This window comes from Lipotes vexillifer, unplaced genomic scaffold, assembly GCF_000442215.2.
Source record: "Lipotes vexillifer unplaced genomic scaffold, Lipotes_vexillifer_v1.1 scaffold641, whole genome shotgun sequence".
Taxonomy (NCBI): domain Eukaryota; kingdom Metazoa; phylum Chordata; class Mammalia; order Artiodactyla; family Lipotidae; genus Lipotes; species Lipotes vexillifer.
In genome coordinates, this window is record NW_006780658.1 from 2,190,092 (window position 1) to 2,213,773 (window position 23,682).

At 36.4% G+C, this 23,682-nt stretch overlaps 1 protein-coding gene across 1 annotated transcript in view; it reads right to left on the bottom strand.

Annotated features, from left to right (window-relative positions):
* KPNA4 (karyopherin subunit alpha 4) overlaps window positions 1–23,682 on the bottom strand; it is a 53,762-nt gene that overhangs the window by 22,187 nt on the left and 7,893 nt on the right. Inside the window, exons 2-6 of the mRNA XM_007454138.1 lie at window positions 4,661–4,705; window positions 3,747–3,836; window positions 3,608–3,637; window positions 3,461–3,513; window positions 489–584 (exon numbers count right to left, since the gene is read on the bottom strand). Coding sequence (XP_007454200.1) covers window positions 489–584; window positions 3,461–3,513; window positions 3,608–3,637; window positions 3,747–3,836; window positions 4,661–4,705 — 314 coding nt within the window. The remainder of the gene's footprint in view (window positions 1–488; window positions 585–3,460; window positions 3,514–3,607; window positions 3,638–3,746; window positions 3,837–4,660; window positions 4,706–23,682) is intronic.

Here is a 23,682-nt window from a genome sequence, read left to right on the forward strand (position 1 = left end):
CAGGAATTTCTACATTGGCCCAAATATCCACCAACCACTCCTCCCCCTAGCATTTTAAAAGTATTACATATTTTTATTCAAAAGATCTATGCACCCAGTACTTTTTTTTAAACTTCCAATGACTATTTAAAATATCTCTTCGGTATAAAAAGCATACAACCTCCTCAGGTGTCCTTATTTTTAGTAAGAACTCTTTATTAAGATACCTGCACATTACTACCCAAACAGATTTCTCAAGTACCTATCTGGCTAAACTAGTTCTTGCCAATTTTCAAAGCTTAAAAGTTAAATATATCATTCGCAAGTTCCCATTTGGTCTTTACTTTCCTCTCTTGGTGTAAACATTCCTTACACTGTTTTTCACTTTGGCTTCTCAACTCCACCTTATAGCCCTTTTTGTTTTTCTTTAAAGACCAAACTAACTATGAGAAAATCTTGTCTTCTGCAAAGGATAGATCCTAAATTATTTCTTAAAATAATGTACTTACTTGTCATCTCTTTCAAGACAATGGACTAAAATAGGCAATATTCCAGATTTTATTAAGTCATCAATTGGTGGATTTCGATCACTGGACAAAAGCTTCCTATGAGATATAAATATACCCCTTGTGAACTTAATGACATATAATTAAATTCAAATTCACATTTGATATATTACAATAAACTGAATATTTGGCACAAATACTCTCCATGCAAGCTACTTTTTAAATTTATATAATGCAACCTTTTCTCTATTATAAAAAGATTAATTTATAAATTTACAGAGATTATTAATAATTAGGAAAAAATGGTAAGACATGATCCACTTTTTTTTAAGTTAGGACAAAAGCAGATAGGATGCTAGTACAAGTTTATAGCTGATACTAGTGTCCAGTTCTTCATCCTACTCTATATACCAAATCAAAGGTCATAAAAGCTCAACAACATTCTCATCTCAACAACTAAAGGAAATGAAATAAACACAGCAATACACAGGAAAATATCCAGAGAGATACTGGAGATACTAAGGTGAACAAGACAGACACATCCTTGCTCTCATGGAGCTTAGAGAGTAAAACAACAATACCTAGTGCCCATTTACACATGTAGCAGACTGCAGTTTTAGCTGACAAATCCTAAATGTGGCCTAACACAAATCTTCACCCATTTGAATCCCCTGCACTACTATATGAAGACAATGTTTAAGCAAGCTTAATCAGATTATTCCCCTATATAAACCAAGTGATGGCTGCTAATTTACTATCCTACCAGTGTAAACTCCTCGACTGAGTTTTTTATAACACTCCACAAACTAGCTCCATCTTATTTATCTACTAATCTTATTCTCTGTAATTCAACAACAGGTCAGTTGTCTGTCCGACCATTTCAGTCTAATTTCTAGGCCCTTCAAATCCTATTCCCCACACTTGGAATGCTCTCTTTTTGGCCTATTCAAACTCTTATCTTTTCAAGTTAAATGTTTTCAAAATACCCTCTCTGAATTCCGAGAATATATACACGGCATATGGCTACATTCACTGTTGAGCATCACTATTTTTAATATTGTTTTGCCTTCCCGATTAGGTTCTAAACTTCTTACAAAGCAAGAATTATTCCACATGCTTCTTCACAGTATTTTCCGTAATAAATGGTACGATTCTTTGCACAACACAGGAAATAAACCCAGTCTTTCTTAATCAAGGTTTCAAATTTAATAAAAGAAATTATTTTTTATTACTTCACTGAGGACATTCTTAAAGAGAAATGTCCCTCTTTCTTTGTAAAGTGGCGCATACAATATCTACAATGTATCATCAGTTTGGTGACACTGTCTTGCTCTGTGCTAAGGTGCTAGTAGTTTACCCACAGTTGCTTTTGCAACATCCATGTGAATGTTAACACAGTAAAAACAACAACAAAAAAGGCAAATAAAGTCTCAGAATTATTGTGAAAATAATACCTCCTTAAGTTATCCCAGGCTCTCCTAGGGATCCACACACTATATTTTGAGATCCCCTGCCTTAGGGCTTTAATTATCTTACAGAACTCATGTTGAGAAGAGCTGCTCCAATACTATAATCAACTCTGACAATGGTGAACAGAATGTATCAATTTCTTAATCATTCTTCCTATTAACATTAATTTGCCATTCTGAGATGTGAAAACTTCTGTGATTTTCTTCCTACATAGCAAAGTCCTCTCTAAGAAGTTCTTCTACCTGTGGTGGGCAACACTTTAATTCTATAATTTCCATATGTGTTCTAGGCCATTTAAAGTGAATACGCAAAAGTAAGAAAGTCTAATAAACATAAAAGGGACTCATGCACTGGATAAGATATTACATAAAACTGTGAAGTTTTTTTTCACTTTAAAATTCTGTAACTAGAATCAATTTCTTGCTTAAGTGTCTCTTTCCTACAATTACAACATAGGGTGTTATTCTTTTATTTATAAAAAAACAAAGGGCTTCCCTGATGGTGCAGTGGTTAAGAATCCGCCTGCCAATGCAGGAGGCACAGGTTCGAGCCCTGGTCCAGGAAGATCCCACATGCTGTGGAGCAACTAAGCCCGTGCACCACAACTACTGAGCCTGCGCTCTAGAGCCCACGAGCCACAACTACTGAACCCATGTGCCACAACTACTGAAGCCCGTGCGCCCTAGAGCCTGTGCTCTGCAACAAGAGAAGCCACCGCAATGAGAAGCCTGCGCACTGCAATGAAGAGTAGCCCCCGCTCACCGCAACTAGAGAAAGCCCACACACAGCAACGAAGACCCAATGCAGCCAAAAATAAATAAAATAAATAATTAAAAAAAAACAAAGAAACCACTATATTGTACTATGATACAACCATGTCTTCCCTAAGCTATTTATTAATACAAATGTCTCAGTAATAATTTTTTGGTTTTCCCTTAAAATATGAATGCATAGGTTTTTTTTTTTTTGAGTGCATAGGTTTTATAACAGAAATGTACAAAAATAACTAAATATTCTTACATTGACTGAGAAGTGGGAGTCTCTGTAGCCCTAAATCTTAATGTGTACTTCCCTGTACACTGCTACAGTAAGCTTTAATTCAATTCATTGTTTGATCAATATGAGGACTGTGAGAAGAATTAGCTACCTGAGCAGGATTTGATGAATCTGACTTTTAATAAAATTAAATACCTATTAATCAGTAAAAGGTAAAAAGCTTTATAAATAATGTTTTTCTATTAGTCTATAGCAATACCCTGTCAAATCAACTTTTCCCTAGCATTTGTACCTATTAGCCACACTAAAGCCTCAATGTATTACCAAGTTTAGAAAATTGCTAATACTCTAAATCAGAGAATAATTTTGAAAATAAATTCAGTTGGTCTATGACTGTTCTTTATTGTTTGTCATCAAAGTTAATATAAGAAACAGGACTACTATATAGTGAAAACCCAAAAGAGAACTCCCGTATAAGTTACAAAATATGTCCTTAAAATTTAACTTACCTAGCAGCTTGAACTGCACTTAACTGAATTCCTTGGTTATCACTTGAAGCATTCTATAAAAAACAAAACAATTTTTGATGCAGATACACAGTAATTAGTTGTTAAGTACAAGAAATACAAATGAAAAGGGGGGTAAACTCAACTTACTTGAACAATAGCTTCTAGAGAGGTATTTTGCTGGGAAAAAAGTTAGAGAAAACTAAGTTAAAAAATCACCTTGTAATTCTGTATTTATGTAAAAATTTTTCACTGCTATTTTTAAATTACCAGAATAACAATTACTTACCACTCTATAATCACCATCTATGTCAGAGTCTTCACAGATATCTTCATGTGGTACATTCCTTCTCTTTAAGAGATGTTCATCTCTTTTATTCTTTAAAAAAAAAAAAAAATTCAGTTGATTTTTAAAAAGCTAAATACTTTCATACAAAGGTTAGGCAGTCCTGTGCCCACAAAAAAACATGAAGTGACTTTTAAAAGTAAAATGCAAATGCAGAAAATTAAACCAAATTGTGAATTAAACACTTAAGCAACACTAATTTGAGCCCCAAACCCCAAATATTACATTTTTAATGAACCATGAACAATGTAAAAATAAACTAAAAAACAAAATAATTTGATTAAAAAAGATAGTGTACAGTTTAAGCCAGAACCAAACATACATATTTATTTAAAAGTACTAAACCATTTTATACATCATCTGGGAGCTTCTCTTTATCACCTAAAAACAAAGTCAAAGCAAAAGTTGGGCAGTTCAAAATCAGACAAAAATCAACAATACCTTATAAAACTGAAGGGCCACTTGAATTTCACTAAAAATGTTTGTGACAAACTTTATATTCTCAACTAACCTACTTTAATACTTGAAAAGTTGATGAAATTTTTAAGTACCAAGTTCCTTTTATGGAGTAATTACTACTGTAAATAGCAGAACTACTTAGTATGACATATATTTTATATAAATCATTTAAAATTACAGAAGAAAAAATCATTTGATAATGTGTTTATATTTGGATAGTGGACAGACTGTACCTTGTCAACTTCAATAGCTTGTCAAATTTAGTCAATCTTTCCATTTTCAAAAGAAAAAGAAATGCCAATTAAGCACCTGAGATTAATATACATTTGCTAATTTCTCTATATGCTGTAAGGTTGTTAGAATTATGCTTGAAAGTACCCAATATTAATCAGGCTCACCTTCCTTAATTCAACTACAACTTCATTTCGTTGTCTTCTCATAGTCTACAAGAAATTAAAGAAAATTATTTTTAAAAAATCACCTCAAATGCCATCACCCAGAGAAAACTGATATTAACATTTTGATGTACATCCCCTTATCTTTTCTTCTATTCGTATATATACAGTCATATTTTACTCATAATAAAGGTTATATTATATAGATGATTTCCTATCTTCATTTCATATTCACATTCTCAAATACTGAACATCACTGAAGTTATTAATGGAGCTATAATATTGGATATATCATAAAAATTTTAAACTGTAACATAAGAATTATTAAAAACACAAAGGTACAAAGAATAAAAGAACCCATAATCTCACCCTCTATATGAACTTCCTATTTAAAAAGTAATATATATACAAGGTAATCTCACCCCCCATATGAACGCCCTATTTAAAAACTAATAAATGTATAAGGTTAGTAAATGCAACTGCTTTAAAAAAGTGGGGGATGGGGGAATGGGAGAGAGCCTTCCTGCCCATTCATAGTTTCTTTCTCTAAAGGTAAACATTGTTAGATTTACTATGATTTTGACACACTTATCTATTTATTCTGGTCTTCACCTTATTTTTGTTTATTTATTTAAAGATCTTAAAGATCTTTCATGGTGGTATAGGCAGATCTATTTCATTCTTCCTAAGAAGCACATTAATTATTCTACCACATACTGTAACCATTCTGTTTTTTAAAGTGTTTTTCTCATTTTAAAGTTACCTAACATAGAGGACTTCCCTGGTGGTGCAGTGGTTAAGAACCCGCCTGACAATGCAGGGGACACGGGTTCGAGCCCTGGTCTGGGAAGATCCCATATGCCGTGGAAAAACTAAGCCCGTGTGCCACAACTACTAAACCTGCATTCTAGAGCCCGCGTGCCACAACTGCTGAAGTCTGTGAGCCTAGAGCCTGTGCTCCGCAACAAGAGAAGCCACCACCAAGAGAAGCCACCACAATGAAGAGTAGCCCTCGCTCGCTGCAACTAGAAAAAGCCCACTGCACTGGATAAGATATCAGATGAAACATATTTTGCAACAATAATCTGATTTTTATTGGTGGTGACAAAAATCACAGGTGACTTTAATAACTACTGAGGTTTATTGGCTACATTATTAACTGAAGGGAATACTGTTTCAGTTAGAAGTTAGTGAAAACAAAGATGTAATTAACTTTTTTCTAAGTTCCCGGGACCTCCTGAATTCCACCCATAGACTCCCTGGGAATAAGGACTCAGTAAAGAACTCCTTTCTCCTTTTTAGAACTCCTTTCTAAAAAGTCAATCAGGTCATGTTACTCCCCTCTTCAAAACCATCCACTGGCTCTCCACTCTGGAGTAAATGCCCAGTCATTATAATGGCTTAAGTCTTCCCACCTCACCCCCTCCCTAGTTACCACCTCTAAGATCTCAGCTCCCATCACTCTCTCAATTCATTCTGCTGTATCCTCACTAACTTTGCTATTCCTCTAATGCACTGGAAATTCTCTCTTCAAGGCCTTTTCTAATACACTACACAGCAACTGCTAAGAAAATGGACTCCAAGCTCCCAATGCAGGGGGCCCAGGTTCGATCCCTGGTCAGGGAACTAGATCCTGCATGCATGCTGCAACTAAGAAGCCTGCATGCTGCAACTAAGAAGCCTGATGCCGCAACTAAGACCCGTGCAGCCTAAATAAATAATATTAAAATAAAATAAAAATACCAAGACAATTAAAAAATACTAATAAGATAGGCTGCAAAATGAATAAACATAATCAGACAAGTATTACAACAAGAGTTTCAATATTCACCATAGTTTAATCATTACAGCCTTTAAGAAGTAAGAAGAAATATTTTTATTTTTACAAGTAAGGAAACTGAGGTTTAGAGAAGTTAAACTACTTGGCCAAGGCTACATGGCTAGAAGTGGGACAGCCAGGATTAGAATTCAGAGTCTCATACAAAGCCAATTAACCACTATGCCATATTGTCTCCCACAAGTCTTAAAGTCAAATAGAGTTCAAGCCAATTTTAGAACCTATGGTTCATTCCAAAGCAAAAGTACTATTATCAAGACAATGCACTTTCGCTGTATCACAATACAAAAACAATAAATAACTCAAATAAACAATAACATAAAACTATGTCCCGTTTCTCACAGAAAATAAAATCTGCAAAATGTACTACTTAAAAGATTTGTTCAGTAAAAAGGTAGACTTTTGAGGGACAGAGATTATTTCTAGTCTAGTCTCTAATCCCATCTAAAGAAGTAGGATTAATGTACAATGAATGGGCTTTAACTTAATAAAGCAAACTATTAATAAATCCTAAACAACTGCTATATATTGACCTAAATATTTATTTACACACATTTTTCCCCATTTTTGTACATCTTACTTATTAAATTAGTTTCTGATAATTTGAAACTCTTAATAAAGGATTTATCAAAACAATTTAGCACTGTAGTTGCTGTGACATAAGCTTTGGGCTATTACTATCCACAGAAACATTTGCAAAATAAAAGAACCGACAACCTCTTTACAACAGAGCAAGAAAGAGTTTTCTTCTCTTGAGAGAAAGCTATTACCTCCAAGGTAAAGAGAAGATTGAATGAAATAGTAAGATAGAAAGATATCCTACACAACAACCTGGCAGCATTTACCCATGTTTTTTATTGCAAAAAACAAAGTGTCTTAAAAGTGGTATTAGATATTTAGACATTTTCAAATCAGAACCCCATCTCGAATCAAGAAGGACTTTTATTTCTCTGAGGTCTCATGAAAGGGATACACAAGGCTTCTTTTTCTAAATCTTAACTTATCTTAAAGAGCAGGGTTTTTACATACTACATACAAATATAATAGTTCTGGATTCGCATGACTTAACTGATGCAGTAAGCTGTCAATCAGAATTCCAAAAGGCTGCCAAACTAGCCAAAGGCTTACTTATAGGCCAAAGACTATCTAAAAAACAAAGGCTGTAGAGGGTGCCCGCCTCCAGCCCCCCACCCCCAATAAAGAGTAGAATTCAGGCTGCTCTGATCATCCAGATTTTTATATTTCTTTGCTTGTAATACAGCTTCAAAGTTCTAAACTCAGGCAAAAGGGAACAAGAAAATGTCAAAAAATTCAAACAAGTGAATCTTACAGAACACAAAATGGCATTTCCATTTAATAGGTATGTAGTTTTTAAAATTAACAAATAATTACTATGTATCCATTACTGTGCTAGGTTCTAGGGATTAATTACTTTCTCTGCTCCAATGGGGTGAAAAGTAGAGTACTTTCTTTCCAATTTATGGCTAATTTCTAAGTCACTTTTTATGCATATAATATACTGTTTTCTTTAAAACTTTAGAAACTATTAAGATATGATGATGTAATAATATACTGTATGAAACTGAATGGTTTAAATTTTCTTGAGTAAAAAGTTAGGGTTTAGATCAGTAAGGACTCAGTAAGTCTTACTAGAGAAAAACATTTAAAGAAAATTCTAAAGTTAGTCATTCAAAGGTAAGGGATATAATACTTCGATTTTATTTCATCCAGCCTGTCATTTTTACCTTAGGAATACTGATACTTGGGTAATAGCACAAAAAAGCAAAAGAATAAAAAAATTTATCAGGCATAGATCTTTTGTGACGTGATGAGCTATATTTTAAAATTGGTATGTAGTAATATTAGCACAACTCTGAAAATTGGCTGAAAATCATTTAATTGTATACTTAAAATGTGTGAATTTTATGCAAAGTAAACTATATCCCAATCAAGCAGTTTTTATAAAGTTACACACACACACACACACACACACACACACACACACATCCTCCCCTCAATGTGGATTACTACTGTATTACTACTTAGAGCCTGCTAAAAAGCACACACTCAAGTATTCAAATATTTATTAATCACCTACTTGCCAATCATAAGAAATACAAGGATGGACCAGACATAGCATATTCATGGCCTTAAGGAGGTAGTACTCTTATGACAAAAAAATACAATTTAATAAAATAGTAATAAGGCCTAACACTTAGCAAACACTGGGTGTCAAACACCATTCTAAATATGTTACTTGACTTTATTCGTTTAAATATATGTAATGTGTTATAACGTGCATACTAATCTTAACAGCAGAGAGACTATGTAATAAAGATGAAATATAAGCTGATGAAATATAAGCTGAATCTTTAAGACTGAATGGAAATTCAGTTAGAGACAGGCATTTCAGGTAGAAGATAGAACATATTCAAAAAGAGAGAATTAAAAGTGAGTTACGGGCTTCCCTGGTGGCACAGTGGCTGAGGGTCCGCCTGCCGATGCAGGGGACACAGGTTCGTGCCCCGGGCCAGGAGGATCCCACATGCTGCGGAGTGGCTGGGATCGTGAGCCATGGCCACTGGGCCTGCGAGTCCGGAGCCTGTGCTCCACAACGGGCGAGGCCACGACAGTGAGAGGCCCGCGTACCATAAAAAAAAAAAGTGAGTTACTATTGTTTTCAACCTATATAACCATTGCATCCTAAACATAAGTACAACAGCTGTTTAACCCAATAAATATGGTAAACCAAATGCTAAAAAAAAAAATCTATAAAAGTCTGTTTTCCCATTCTTTACCTATTTCTCCCTCCACTCATCTCCACTTGTTGATCTCTCCAGCAGCAGTCATTATGGTGCTTATTTATGCCTTTGCCAAATAGCATATATGTTGTTAAATTGCAGGTGATTAGCAAATAAATTCCAACTTCACATATATGACAATAAAAAGTTAAATGCTTAATGTTAAATGCTTAACGTTATATGCTTGCTCAAACTGTGGATTTATTTCTCAGCGATAATATTTATTAATAGCAGCAGTAGGAGAGAGTAGTTCTAATTAGCACTACTAGTGATAGACAAAAGTCTTCATAAGCAGAATCAAGCAGAATCAAGTAGAATCAAGTTCTTATCTCTGAAAAGTAAAAAGATGAATGGAGGTTGAGTATAAGAGAAGTTTAAAAGTAAATTCACAGGCTTCCCTGGTGGCGCAGTAGTTGAGAGTCCACCTGCCGATGCAGGGGACACAGGTTCGTGCCCTGGTCCGGGAAGATCCCACATGCCGCGGAGCGGCTAGGCCTGTGAGCCATGGCCACTGAGCCTGTGTGTCTGGAGCCTGTGCTCCGCAACAGGAGAGGCCACGACGGTAAGAGGCCCGCGTACCGCAAAAAAAAAAACAAAAAAACAAAAAGTAAATTCACTGTAGGAGGCCAGATTTAACCTTGGCAAGCTTTTGGACAAGTTTTAAGAAATACTTCGAATCTACAGATACCATACTTTAAAATGATCCACATGTAAATTATAAGCATTGAAATTTAACTTATTAAACTTATTAAATTACATTAATGTACTTTTTAAAAAATCACAAAGGGACTTCCCTGGTGGCACAGTGGTTAAGAGTCCGCCTGCCAATGCTGGGGACACAGGTTCAAGCCCTGGTCCGGGAAGATCCCACATGTCGTGGAGCAACTAAGCCCGTGTGCCACAACTACCGAGCCTGCACTTTAGAGCCCATGAGCCACAACTACTGAGCCCATGCTCCACAACTACTGAAGCCCACGTGCTCTAGGGCCTGTGCTCCGCAACAAGAGAAGTCACCAAAATAAGAAGCCCACACACCGCAATGAAGAGTAGCCCCTGCTCACTTCAACTAGAGAAAGCCCACACGCAGCAACGAAAACCCAACGCAGCCAAAAAATAAATTAAAGGGCTTCCCTGGTGGCGCAGTGGTTGAGAGTCCGCCTGCCGATGCAGGCGACGCGGGTTCGTGCCCCAGTCCGGGAAGATCCCACATGCCGCGGAGCGGCTGGGCCCGTGAGCCATGGCCGCTGAGTCTGCGCGTCCGGAGCCTGTGCTCCGCAACGGGAGAGGCCACAACAGTGAGAGGCCCGTGTACCGCAAAAAAAAATTAATTAATTAATTAATTAATTAATTTTTTAAAAAAAATCACAAAAATGTTAGAAACTGTTAATAGTTGTTAACTCTAAGGAATGGCATTACAGTAGAGTTTCACTATCTAATCAATATTCAAACAATAGGGAAATACGTTAAATTCAAAAGTTATACATATCTATTTGGAAAAGTTAGAAAACAAAGGTAAGAAGAAAAGGAAAAAGTTAAATTTCCTAAGTTTTCTATATTCACCTATATTGTACAAGAGGTGTATATACACACACACATAACAGAGGAGAAAACACAGAATACATACATGTCTCCCCCCAAGATGGTTACTACCATATGGCTAAACTACTGGTATATGGCTACTAGTCCCAGCTCTACCTTTTATTACTGTAATCTTAGTCAAGTTACCATGTTTATGGGCATTAATTCCTTCATCTGTAGAGTGAAGGGATTCTAACATCTTTTATGTCTCAAAAATTTTATCAATGTTATCAACTTCAAAAAACAAAGTCACAAAAATATTTAAAATTGCCATTAGTACAAGTTACTACCCATGGCAATAACTTCTATGCTAAGAATACTGAGAAAGCCATAGCTCAAAATTGTAAACAATGAAAAGATATTGTGTGGCTCTGGCATAGCTGCTGTTTTCACATTTTGCAGGGTTTTTTCTGGCCTTAAATTATGCTGCAAATGCCAAAAGGACATGGAAATCATTGAGCTTTCAATAGATTTGGTAACAGAGATCATTACCAAACAAATGAACTCTGTGTGTATGTGTGTCTGTGCATGTGTGCTGCTGGCAAGGAGGTGTTTGGTCGGGAAAGAAAAACGGTTAAGAAATGACCATAAGTTTGATGAGACACATATAACCAACCCTCTCAAAGATGGGAAATGCTGCAAGGTGAACTTTCAGAATCACATAGAAAGTGATTAAGGACAACACACAGAGAAACCTGTTATACCAAACAATACATGTTTGAGTTGTATATGAGCAAAAGGGAAGGTACTCCCTTCTCTTTTAGAATGAGACTGATCAAATCCTGGCAAGAGTGATCATTTCTCTTCAAAGGTTTTGAGTATTTCATAGAAGAAATACAATTTCAGGAACTGACTGAATAACAAGTTGAAGAAAACATACGGGAAAGACATTGGGAAAAAATACAAAGAACAAGAAACCAAATGAGATTCAACCAAGTTAAGGAAGTCAACAGAACCCAAGCTTTACAACACTGCTAAAGAAATCTGCTATCTCTGTTTATTTGGTGCATTCTCACATGAGAAAACCAATTACTTTTTCCATTTACAAAACAAGATCAGATTAAAATAAAACATGAAAAGCAGGAGATTAAGGAATATTTTCCTTGTATGTACATTTTATGAATATAATCAATTCAAATTCATGGTTTTGTTACAGAAAAATCTACACAAATATCACTGTAGGATTTTGTAAACTGGAAAAAACAGAAATCATTTAAACTATCTCATTTTATAGTGACTTGTCCAAGGCTCAGATTATCCTGGCCCCAGACCAATGTTCTTTATACTAGACCATACTACCTTTTCATTCTAGGTCAGCTTCTGTTGCATATCTCTTCAAATAAGCTACTTTTCCTTGTTTTTCCTCAGCATTTTCAAAATATTTATTTTTGTGAACTTATGTTCAAAGACTTTCACAATGGCAACAGAAAAACTTCATTAAAAGGTAAATCACTGAATTGCTTTACTAAAACACCATTTGAGAAGCATTAACTCTAATTATGCTCACATACTAAACAGATGTGTACATCTACACAAAAAGCCAGTAATTCACCAAACAAATGTTTACTGACCATTATATACCATAAACTGTTCTCAGTGTTAAGGACACAGCAGGCAACAAAAGGATAAAAATCTCTGTCTTCACAGAACCTAGTGTGGGGAAAGACAATAAATAAAACAAATATAGGGCTTCCCTGGTGGCACAGTGTTTGAGAGTCCGCCTGCCGATGCAGGGGACACAGGTTCGTGCCCTGGTCCGGGAGGATCCCACATGCTGCGGAGTGGCTGAGCCTGTGAGCCATGGCCGCTGAGCCTGCACGTCCAGAGCCTGTGCTCCGCAACGGGAGAGGCCACAACAGTCAGAGGCCTGTGTACCGCAAATAAAAAAAAAAGATCCCTCTGGCTCCTATGAGGAGGATGGGCAAGGCAAGGGTGACTGTGGAGGAGCAGAGAAAAAATATAAAGTCAAGAAAGTGGATTTTTTTTAACTTTAAAAAAAATGTTTAAAAAATATTTATTTGGCTCCTCCAGGTCTTAGTTGCAGCGTGCAGGATCTAGTTCCCCGACCAGGGATTGAACCTGGGGCCGCTGCATTGGGAGCACAGAGTCTTAACCATTGAACCACCAGGAAAGTCCCAAGAAGAGGGATATTTTTAAGTAAAGACCTTAAGATGAGTAAGCAAGCCATGCTGGTAATTTGGCAGAAAGTATTCAAGGCAGAGGAATTAGCAAGTAAAAAAGGACCAGATATAAGAGAATAGGAAAGGCAGAGTCCAGCTGGCTGACATGCAATGAACAGAGGAGAAGGAAATGGATGCCCACTGTAAAGATTTTGGCATTTACTCTTAGTGCGATAGAAAACCACTGACGGAGGGTGAGGTGTGATAGAGCGAGAGAGAGACATGGACATATATATACTAACAAACGTAAGGTAGATAGCCAGTGGGAAACAGCCGCATGGCACAGGGAAACCGGCTCGGTTCTTTGTGGCTGTCTGGAGGGGTGGGATAGGGAGGGTGGGAGGGAGGGAGACAAAGAGGGAAGAGATATGGGAACATATGTATATGTATAACTGATTCACTCTGTTATAAAGCAGAAATTAACACACCACTGTAAAGCAATTATACCCCAATAAAGATGTTAAAAAAAAAAAAAAGAAAAGAAAACCACTGATGGGTTCTGAGCAAAGGAGACATCATACTCTGACTTAAAACAGAATCATTCCAGCTGCTGTGTTGGGAATACAACATAACTGTAGTAGTCCAGATAAGAGATAATAGTTTGGAGCAGAGTGATAGCAGAGGACATAATGAGATGCAGATTCTGAAGACTGATATATTCCGAAGATTGAATCTACAAAATGTGCTAATTAATGGGCTAGATAGACTGTGAAAGAGAGGAAACAATGAGGAATGGAAGGTTTTTGGTCCAAGTTAAGTGAAAGATGGAACTACCATTTACTGAGATGGGGCAGACTGAATGATGAGCAGGTTTGGGGAGTAATATGACTTTTGAACATGCTAAGTTTAATATACTTATAATGAATCAAAATGAGTCAAGACGTCAGTTTGAGCCTAGGTTTCAAGGAAGAGGTGAGGACCAAAAGTATCAACTTAGAAAGCTGGCTGTGTATAAATCGCATTTAAAACCAGGTGATTTGATAAGATTATCTACAGAGTGAGCATAACTTCAGGCACTTTAAATATTAAGGGACAGAGGACTAAGAAGTAACAGTCAGTGAGACAGAAGACAAAGCTGTGCAAAGCTGGAATCAAGTGAAAAAAAATTACTTTTCAAGGAAGAATACATAATTAACTATGTCAAACGGTACTGACTGGTCAAATAAGATGAGGACTGAGAACCATCAGATTACTGTATATTTACTTTATAATTTAATACGGCTTGTCATCACAGAAACAATACCCCCACCCCAAATCCACTATGAATTCTGGTCTGTTTCTGTTACGGTTTATTCCCATCCCTGGACACTTAATAAGCTGAAAAATACTACCCAAGACTCAAAGCTTCTAACCCACATGTTATTTACTGTGCTACAGTACTGTACCTGAATAAGTTACAGAACCAAAGGTGAGCTCTGGTCTCTACACAACACAGATTTCTCCAAATGAAAACAAACCCCACTCTCTAGCCCTTCCTTGTTCTCTTAAGCCACTCTGCAAGCAGTCTTACTTCTGACTAGGTCGTATATTTCAGGACAAGACTAAATTTGTGTAAATAATGGCTCCCCCTCCATCAATGCAGTCAATGAAGTAGACTACATTTTAACATATATATTCCCAAATTAACCATTTCTATAAGTATGAAATTATTTTTTTAATGTCAAATATACAAAAAAGTAGAGAAAATCATAAGATACTCATGTATCAATAAATATCACTATTTTGTCCCATTTGCTTTATTTTTTAAAGAAATAAGAATTTCTAAGTATTACAGATACTGCTGAAACCTCATTCCAACCTCAACCCTCTCCACTCCCTTTCCCCTTTTGCCTTCCCAGAAGCAACCATTTTCTGAATTCTCATGAGTGTTTTGACTGTATATCAACACATCTATAACAGTTTTAATACATTTAACATTTAATATGAATAATATCATGCCATACACACCTTTTTGAAAAGTAAACTCTAGAGCAGTTTTAAGCCCACAGAAAAACTGAACAGAAAGTACAGAGTTCCCATGTATTCCTCGCCCCTCCTCCACTATCAACATTCTGTACCAGGGTGGTACCTTTGCTACAAATGACGAACCTATGACAAATCACTATCACCCAAAGTCCATAGTTTACATTAGGGTACATTCTACAGGTTTTGACAAATGTAAAATAATATGTATCTACCATTATTGTAGTATCATACAGATTAGTTTCACTGCCCTAAAAATCCTCTGTACTCTGCCTACAGTCTCTGGAAACCACTGATCTTTCACTGTCTCTACGCTTTTGCCTTTTCCAGAATGTCATACAGTTGGACTCATACAGGAGGTGGCCTTTTTAGATTGGCATCTTTCATTTAGTAGTATATATTTAAGCTTCTTCCATGTCTTTTAATAGTTTGATAGAACATTTTTTCTCAGTGCTGAATAATATTCCATTGTCTCAATGTATCATAGTTTACTTACCTTCATTTGCATAAAAACCAAAGAGTGTGATTAATGAATTGTATGGTAAGAGTAAGAAACCTTGCCAAACTGCCTTTCAACGTGGCTGTACCAATTTGTATTCCCACCAGCAATGAATGAGACTTCCCCTTGCTCCACATCCTCACTAACATTGGTTGTCAAGTGTTTTTTCTTTTCTTTTTTTAAACTGTGGTTAAAATACACGACATAAAACATACTATCATAACCATTTTTAACTAAAAAATTTTATTTAAAAATGTAAAATTTGCCATCGTAATAATTCTTAAGTGAAGAGTTCAGTACATTTGCATTTTTGTGCACCCGATGTCCAAAACTCTTTTCATCTCAATAAACTGAAACCCTATAACCTATTAAACATCAACTCCCTATTTCCCCTCCCCCCCCAGGCAACCATTACGCTTTCTGTTTCTATGAATTTTGCTATTCTACGTACCTAATATAAGTGGAATTGTACAATTTTTGCTTTTTTGACTTAGCATAATGGCTTCAAGTTTCACCCACATTGTAATGGGCCAGAATTTCCTTTCTTAAGTCAGAATATTCCATTGCATGCATACATCACATTTTATTTGTCCATCCACCCACTGAAGGACACTTGGCTTGCTTCCACCTTTTGACTACTGCAGATAATGCTGCTATGACTATTAAGGGTACAAATACCTCTTTCAAGTCCTTTTCAATTCTTTTGGGTATATTCCGAACCCAGGAGTGGAGTTGCTGGGTCATATGGTAATTCTATTATTAATTTTTTGAGGAATCACCATACCATTTTCCATAGTGGCTGAACAATTTTGCATTCTCACCAACAGTGTACCATGGTACCAATTTCTCCACATCTTCATCAACGCTTGTTATTTTCTGGGGTTATTTTTTTTTTTTTGGATTTTGTTTTTTCAGTAGTCATTCTAATGGGTATGAGGTGGTATCCCATTGTGGTTCTGATCTGCATTTCCTCAATAACTAGTAATGTTGAACACCTTTTCATATGCTTTTTGGCCACTTGTATAACTTCTTTGGAGATATGTTTTTCAAATCCTTTGCCCATTTTAAAATAGAGGTTTATTTTTTTGTTATTGAGTTGTAGGAGTTCTTTATATATTCTGGATGTTAACCACATATTAGATGTGCAAGTATTTTCTCCCATTCCGCCAGTTGCCTTTTCACAATGTTGACTGGGTCCTTTTATGTACAGAAATCTTAACGTTTGATGTAGTCCAATTTACCTATTTTCTCTTTTGTCACCTATGCTTTTGGTGTCATAGCCAAGAAATTACTGCTAGTTTCATGTCATGAAACCTTTGTCCTACGTTTTCTTCTAAGAGTTTTATTGTTTTGTCTTATATTTAGGCTCTTGATACATTTTGAGTTAATTTTTGTATATGGCATTAGGTTAGGGTCCAAGTTCATTCTTTTGCTTGTGGATATCAAATATTCCCAGCACCATTTGTTGAAAAGACTGTCCTTTTACCACTGAATGGTCTTGGCACCCTCACCAAAAATAATTTGCCCATACATGCTAGGGTTTATTTCTGGGCTCCCCATTCTATTCCATTAGTCTATATGTCTGACTTTATGCAAGTATCACAGTTTTCATTACTGTAGCTTTGTACTAAGTTTTAAAATCAGGAAGTATGAGACCTCCAACTTTATCTTCTTTTTCAAGATTACTTTTGGCTATTTGGGGCCCAATGAGATTCCACATGAATTTTAAGATGGATTTTTCTATTTCTACAAATAATACCACTGAGATTTTGATAAATCCGTAGATTTGCATTAAATCTGTAGATCACTTTGGGTAGTACAGACATTTAACAATAATAAGTCTTTCTATCCATGAACACAGTATGTCTTTCCATTTATTTGTGTCCCCTTTAATTTCTTTCAGCAACATTTTACAGTTTTCAGTGTAAAAGTTTTTCTTCTCATTGGTTAGTTTTATTCCTAAGTATTATATTCCTTTTGATGTTACTGTAAATAGGTATGCCTCTCAATTTCCTTTTCAGGTCATTCCTTGTTAGTGTTGGTTAATTTTATATCCCACAAGACTGCGTCCCAATGGTTCTCTCCCAGAGTGATTTTGCCACTCAGGGGACATTTGGTAATTTCTGGAGACAATTTTGGTTTTTACAACTTGGGGGGAAGGGGACAGACATGCTACTGGAATCAAATGGGCAGAAGCAAGGGATGCTACTAAACATCCTACAACGCACAGGGAAGTTTCCCACGACAAAGAATTATCTGGCCCAAGATGTCAATAGTGCTAAACTTAAGAAACTTTGCTATATTCTACTATGAGTTATTCTCATTAGAACCCAAATTAAGTCCAAATATATTTCAAAAGGTACACAAGAAAAAGGAAACATTCCAAAAGATTAACAGCAGTAAGATTATAGAGGATTATTTTATTTTTCCATTTTTCTAAAAAATTTCTACAATTACCATGCCATTTCAAGAGAAAAAAGTTAACTTGGGACTTTCCTGGTGGTCCAGTGGGTAAGACTCTGAGCTCCCAATACAGGGGGGCCAGGTTTGATCTCTGGTCCAGGAACTAGATTCTACATGCATACCACAACTAAGCCTGCATGCCGCAACTAAGAAGCCCACATGCTGCAACGAAGATCCCATGTGCCGCAACGAAGATCCCACGTGCCACAACAAAGACCCAGCGCAGCCAAAATAAATAAATATTTTTAAAAAGAGAGAAAAATTAACTTGATATGAAAAATTTGATTTAGTCACTAATTCTAATCAGAGTACATGACTCTCTTTTTTTTTTTTCTTTTTTAAAGTTGCATTTGATTTCCACAAGTATTTACTTAAGTGCCACTTATCTGCCAGGCTCTGTGACGAGAATTAAGAATAGAGCGGTATACAAAATAGACAAGGTTCATACTCTCAGGGAGCTTATAGTCTGATGGGAGAATTTAACATTGAGTAAATACACTAACAAATTATGATACATATTCTTAAGGAAAACAACAGGGGGATTTAACTTTCAACTAGCCTGTTCAGGGATGGCCTCCAAGTAAATGATATTGAAGATTCAAAAGATGAGAAATAACCAGGCAGGCGAAGGAAAGGGGATGAAGATAAAGGGAGTGGGAAGGGCATTCTGACAGAGCAGCATGTGTGAAAGGCCTGGAGAGGGCTATTAATGTGTTAAGAGTTAGAGGAATTAAAAGAAGATGAGTGAGAGCATAGTAAAAGGAGATAATAAGTGAGAGAGGTAGGAGAAGGAGACAGGGACAAGATTTGGCAAGGCCTTAAAGGTCTCAGTAAGGAGTTTGAAAGCTAAATGTGGTGGGATGCAACTGAAGCAGAGGAGAAGCGCTGATATGATTTACTTATTTTTTAAAAGAACCACGCTGGTTATTTTATGAATTAGAGCAGAGCAATAGCAGAAATAAGGCAACCACTGTAGAGATGAGGTAATAATGATTGGCCCCAGATTTTAACAGTGAGTACAAAGCGAACAGAAAAGTAAGAATGGAGTGACATTGACTAAATAACGTCATACTTACAACCTTATCATAGAGAAACTTCTCTTTCCAGGGATGCTGTTGCAAAGCCAGCAAAGGATGTTACTTATGTGACACCCCCCTTCCCCACACCACAGCTGACTAGTGGAGGAGGTGAAGGGGAAAAGCCAATCCATAAGCAGGCCAGCAGTAAAAACAATCTGCCTCAGTTTGGGCAGAGCTTATCAGCATAAGCAGATTCTCTCAGTAATTCAACACGAAAATTATATAAAGACTAAGAGAGTCAGTACTCAGGAAAAATAAAATTTAGTAGCTGAATTAGTGGCTGGCAGAGCAGTAGAGCAAAGATCCATGAATTCCTACCAAGATACTCCTACCTGAAATATCTAGGATAATGTGAGAACTGGTTCCTTAATGTTCCTAACACCCCACCCTTATTTGACATAGTCTGAATAAGGGTGTTCCTTGCATTCTCTCTCTCTCTCTCTCTCTCTTTTTTTTTGGCCACGTAGCGCGCCTTGTGGGATCTTAATTCCCCGACCAGGGACTGAACCCAGGCCTCTCTGCAGTGAAAGCGCCGAGTCCTAACCACTGGACCGCCAAGGAAGTCCCTATTCCTTGCATTTTTAAAAGCTTAATCGAAGAAATTATCCACTAAAGTGGGATTTTAATTTTACAGAAATTGAGGCTAAAAAAATTATTATAAAGCTTTCCTGATGGCATATAGCTCATGAGATGCAATCCTAGGTCTTCTCATTCTAATAATCAACCTTTTCCACAAATCTTAAGGGAAGAGTTATTGGATGCCAAACATTTAAGATATCCTTTCCTTTCAAATTTAAGGTATGTTATTTATTATAAATTTGAGTTTAGGAAAGAAAGATAAGGAATCTACTACAACACTAGCTCACAGTGGTTAAATATCACCACAGGGTCAGTTTACAGCAGGGATCTGAGAAATCTTGACCTTCTAGAATGTAAAACGATGAGAATAGGAATTTAGCCTGTGTTATTCATTGCCCTAGCCTCACTGCTTACAACAGAACCTCAGACACAGAAACTGAGTAATTACTTGCTGAACAAATGAATTCAATACAGGGAAGGATAGATGAAAAGTGAGTGAAAAACAGCTGCCAAGAGTTCACCTGTGACACTCAGGTAGTACAAAGTTGCCACAAGCCCTACTTATTTCTCTTAATTAAGCTACAACTTTAGTGAGATATAATTCACATACTATACAATTCACTCATTTAAAGTGTAAAATTCTGTCATTTTTAGTATATTCACAAAGTTGCACATCAATCACCACCATCCAATTCCAGATCATATTCTTCACCACAAAAAGCCCTATACCTATTAGCAGCCAGTCCCCATGTGCCCCTTGTCCCAAGGCCTTGGCAACCACTAATCAACTTTGTCTCTTTGGATTTGCCTATCCTGGACATTTCGTATAAATGTAATTACAGAATATGTGAACTTTTGTGACTGGCTTCTTAGCATTTTTTCAAGGTTCATCCATGTAGTAGCATGTAGCAGTACTTCATTCCTTTTTATGGTAGAATAATATTCCACTGTATGCATATCCACGTTTTGTTTATCAATTCATCAGCTGATGGACATTTGGGTTGTTTCCATGTTTTGCCTATTTTAGATAATGCTACTATGAACATTCATGTACAAGTTTTTGTGCAGACACTTGTTTTCAATTCTTTTGGGTTTTATACCCAGGAGTGGAACTGCTGGGTCACATGTTAACCCTTTAACTTTTTAAGGAACTGCCAAATTGCATTCCAAAGTGGCTGCACCATTTTACATTCTCATCAGCCATGTATGAGGGTTCCACTTTCTCCACATCCTTATCAACACCTGTTATTGTCTATCTTTTTGCTTACAGCTATGCTAGTAGGTGTGAACTGGTATCTCATTATGGTTTTCAGCTTAATGACTAATGCTGTTGGATCATACATTTTAATTGTTTATTGGTCCTAAATAAGCTTTGTTATAATTTAAAGATAATACCATTTTAAAGCTGGAGAACAAAAGGGAATTGGGAAAACTTATTCAAGACATTAAGAGAAAAAAGTGTGAAAACTCTGATATAAGACGTTTGAGAAAACAGTTGATCAACAATGAACTGAATTCTGTAACTATACCTGTGAACACCTTTACATAATAGTCAAAGGCAAAATAAGAAACCATTCTACATCTGTATTGGATGGTAGTGCTTTATAATTTTGTCTTCAATAGGCTTTTTCTTCCGTCTTCTTACTCTGACAGACCCCTCATTCTTTTGAGAAACCTGTGGTTTAAGTGGAGGTACCAACACCCTCCCCCAACAAAAGCAACCCACACACACACACAGCTGGCCTATGGCACATGACTTTGTGCTGGCCAATCACAGAACCACAGTCCTCTGCCCATAGTGATTAATTCAGGCGAAAGTATGCAATCAAATCTTGATCAATCAGAGTCCTCCCTAGACTTTCATTAGAACTCTTATAATGTGAGCTATGTCTTTGAACTTACTGGGTTATGGGAGCCAGATTCCCCCACTTTGCTTTAACTAATTTTAGCTGGGTTTCTGTTCCCCAAAACAAAACTGTATAATATTAAAAAATCAGCTCTTTCAGCCTAAAGCTATCAGACCTAACTTTTAATATCAACATTATGGAAAAAGAGTTTATGGTATTTAAAGCCACTATTCTAAACAAAGACAGAAAATATTGGGTTTCATAATTACTAAAGAACCAAGAGTAATGTAACAATTATTCAAAAATCTTAAGACTTTATTTTGCTTTTTTCTTTTCTGGACCTGCAACAGCTGAAAGTGGCCAAAGAGGAACAGGGGAATAGGCAGGATGGGTGGCAAAAAGGCTAGGATCATTTAATACAACCAGGTAGAGACTAACTGTAGGGCCTTCAGGATACAACACTGTAACTAAATTCACATAACAGTTACTTTAAGGAACCATACATGCTGTAAAAACTGAAACAAGTATTAAGAGTAGCTACTGGGCAGCTAAAGCTTTCATTTAAAGAACTAGAAACTGAGACCGAACATAATTTGCTTTCTAATATTAAAAATATGTCTATCATCAAATTATGAAACACCACATTATCTTAGGATTCTGACTTTTGTTAATACAAATTTAAAGAAATTTCAGGTTTGCCAAAGTACACCATTATTGAAAATTTGATTTACATTAAGTTCAATGTAAATTAAATTTAGGGTAAAAGTGATAGCTAATCAAATTTTGTCCTAACAGTAAATAAACAGTAACAGAAAACAGTTTAGCATTGTAAATAATCAAGCTAATCTTGTAGTACCAGTAAATGTCTATGGTCTTAAACCATTTTTCATTACGTGTACCAAATAATGTGAATCAGAGCTATTTTCTGGTTAAATTTACAGTCTTAGGGGACAACCGTTACAAAATCTTCATAAAGTATTTACTAACCTACTTACAACACAGGATTAGAGAAATGAAGTCAGAAACTAGTAATTTTGTGACAATTTGGTTAAGCATGCAGGAGAAAGTAGGCTTTCACTTTAGTGCTAATGAAGGGAAAAAGAAGCCTTCTCCAATTCATGTGATGAGATGTGAATTATGGTGCACAGTGGTACAAAAGGAACTGCAAACAAAATGTTAATCTGACAGGGAACACAGGGGGTTATTTGGATGTAATGTATGATGAAGCAAGTTGGTAGAAATAAAAACAGCCACCATTCACTCTACCTGCACTATATGCCATGCACTATTAAGCATTTAAGTAGTTTAAAGAGATTAAGTTAACTTCCATAACTATTAAACAGAGGAACTAGGGTTCAAATCCAGGTGTGACTCCATAGTCCATGTTATTTAACTGTGATACTACAAAGCCCTTCAAGAGTCTTTTATTAATTAAAAGTGACAATCACCTATAACAGAAGCAACAATAATAACACAGACAGTGATTCTCAAAGTGTGGTCAGTGGGCCCCTGTGGGGACACTGAGACCTTTTCAGAGGGTCCACAAGGTCAAAACTATTTTTTTAAATTACTACTACTAATTTTTTTTTTATTATGTTAACATTTGCACTGTACTGCACTGCAAAGGGTAAAGCCGCTGGTGCTTTACCATGAATTAAGGCAATGTCACCAAGCTGTAATAATAGTCATTGTGTTTCAGTTAAAAAGAAAAAAGCCTGTTCACTGAAGAATGTCCTTGATGAGGGGCTTCCCTGGTGGTGCAGTGGTTAAGAATCCTCCTGCCAATGCAGGGCACACGGGTTCAATCCAGGAAAAACCCACATCGCGCAAAGCAACTAAGCCCATGCGCCACAACTACTTAGCCTGTGCTCTAGAGCCTGCGTGCCACAACTACTAAGCCCGCGTGCCACAACTACTGATGCTCATGCACCTAGAGCCCGTGCTCCACAACAAGAGAAGTCACTGCAATGAGAATCCTGCGCACCGCAACGAAGAGTAGCTGCCGCTCACCGCAACTAGAGAAAGCCCGTGCACAGCAACAAAGACCCAACGCAGCCAAAAATAAATAAATAAAATAAATTTTTTAAAAAGAGAAAAAAATGTTAAAAAAAAAAGAATAATGTCCTTGATGAAACAGTAAAAAAATTACTTTTATTAAAAACCGGCCTTTTGGGCTTCCTTGGTGGCGCAGTGGTTGGGA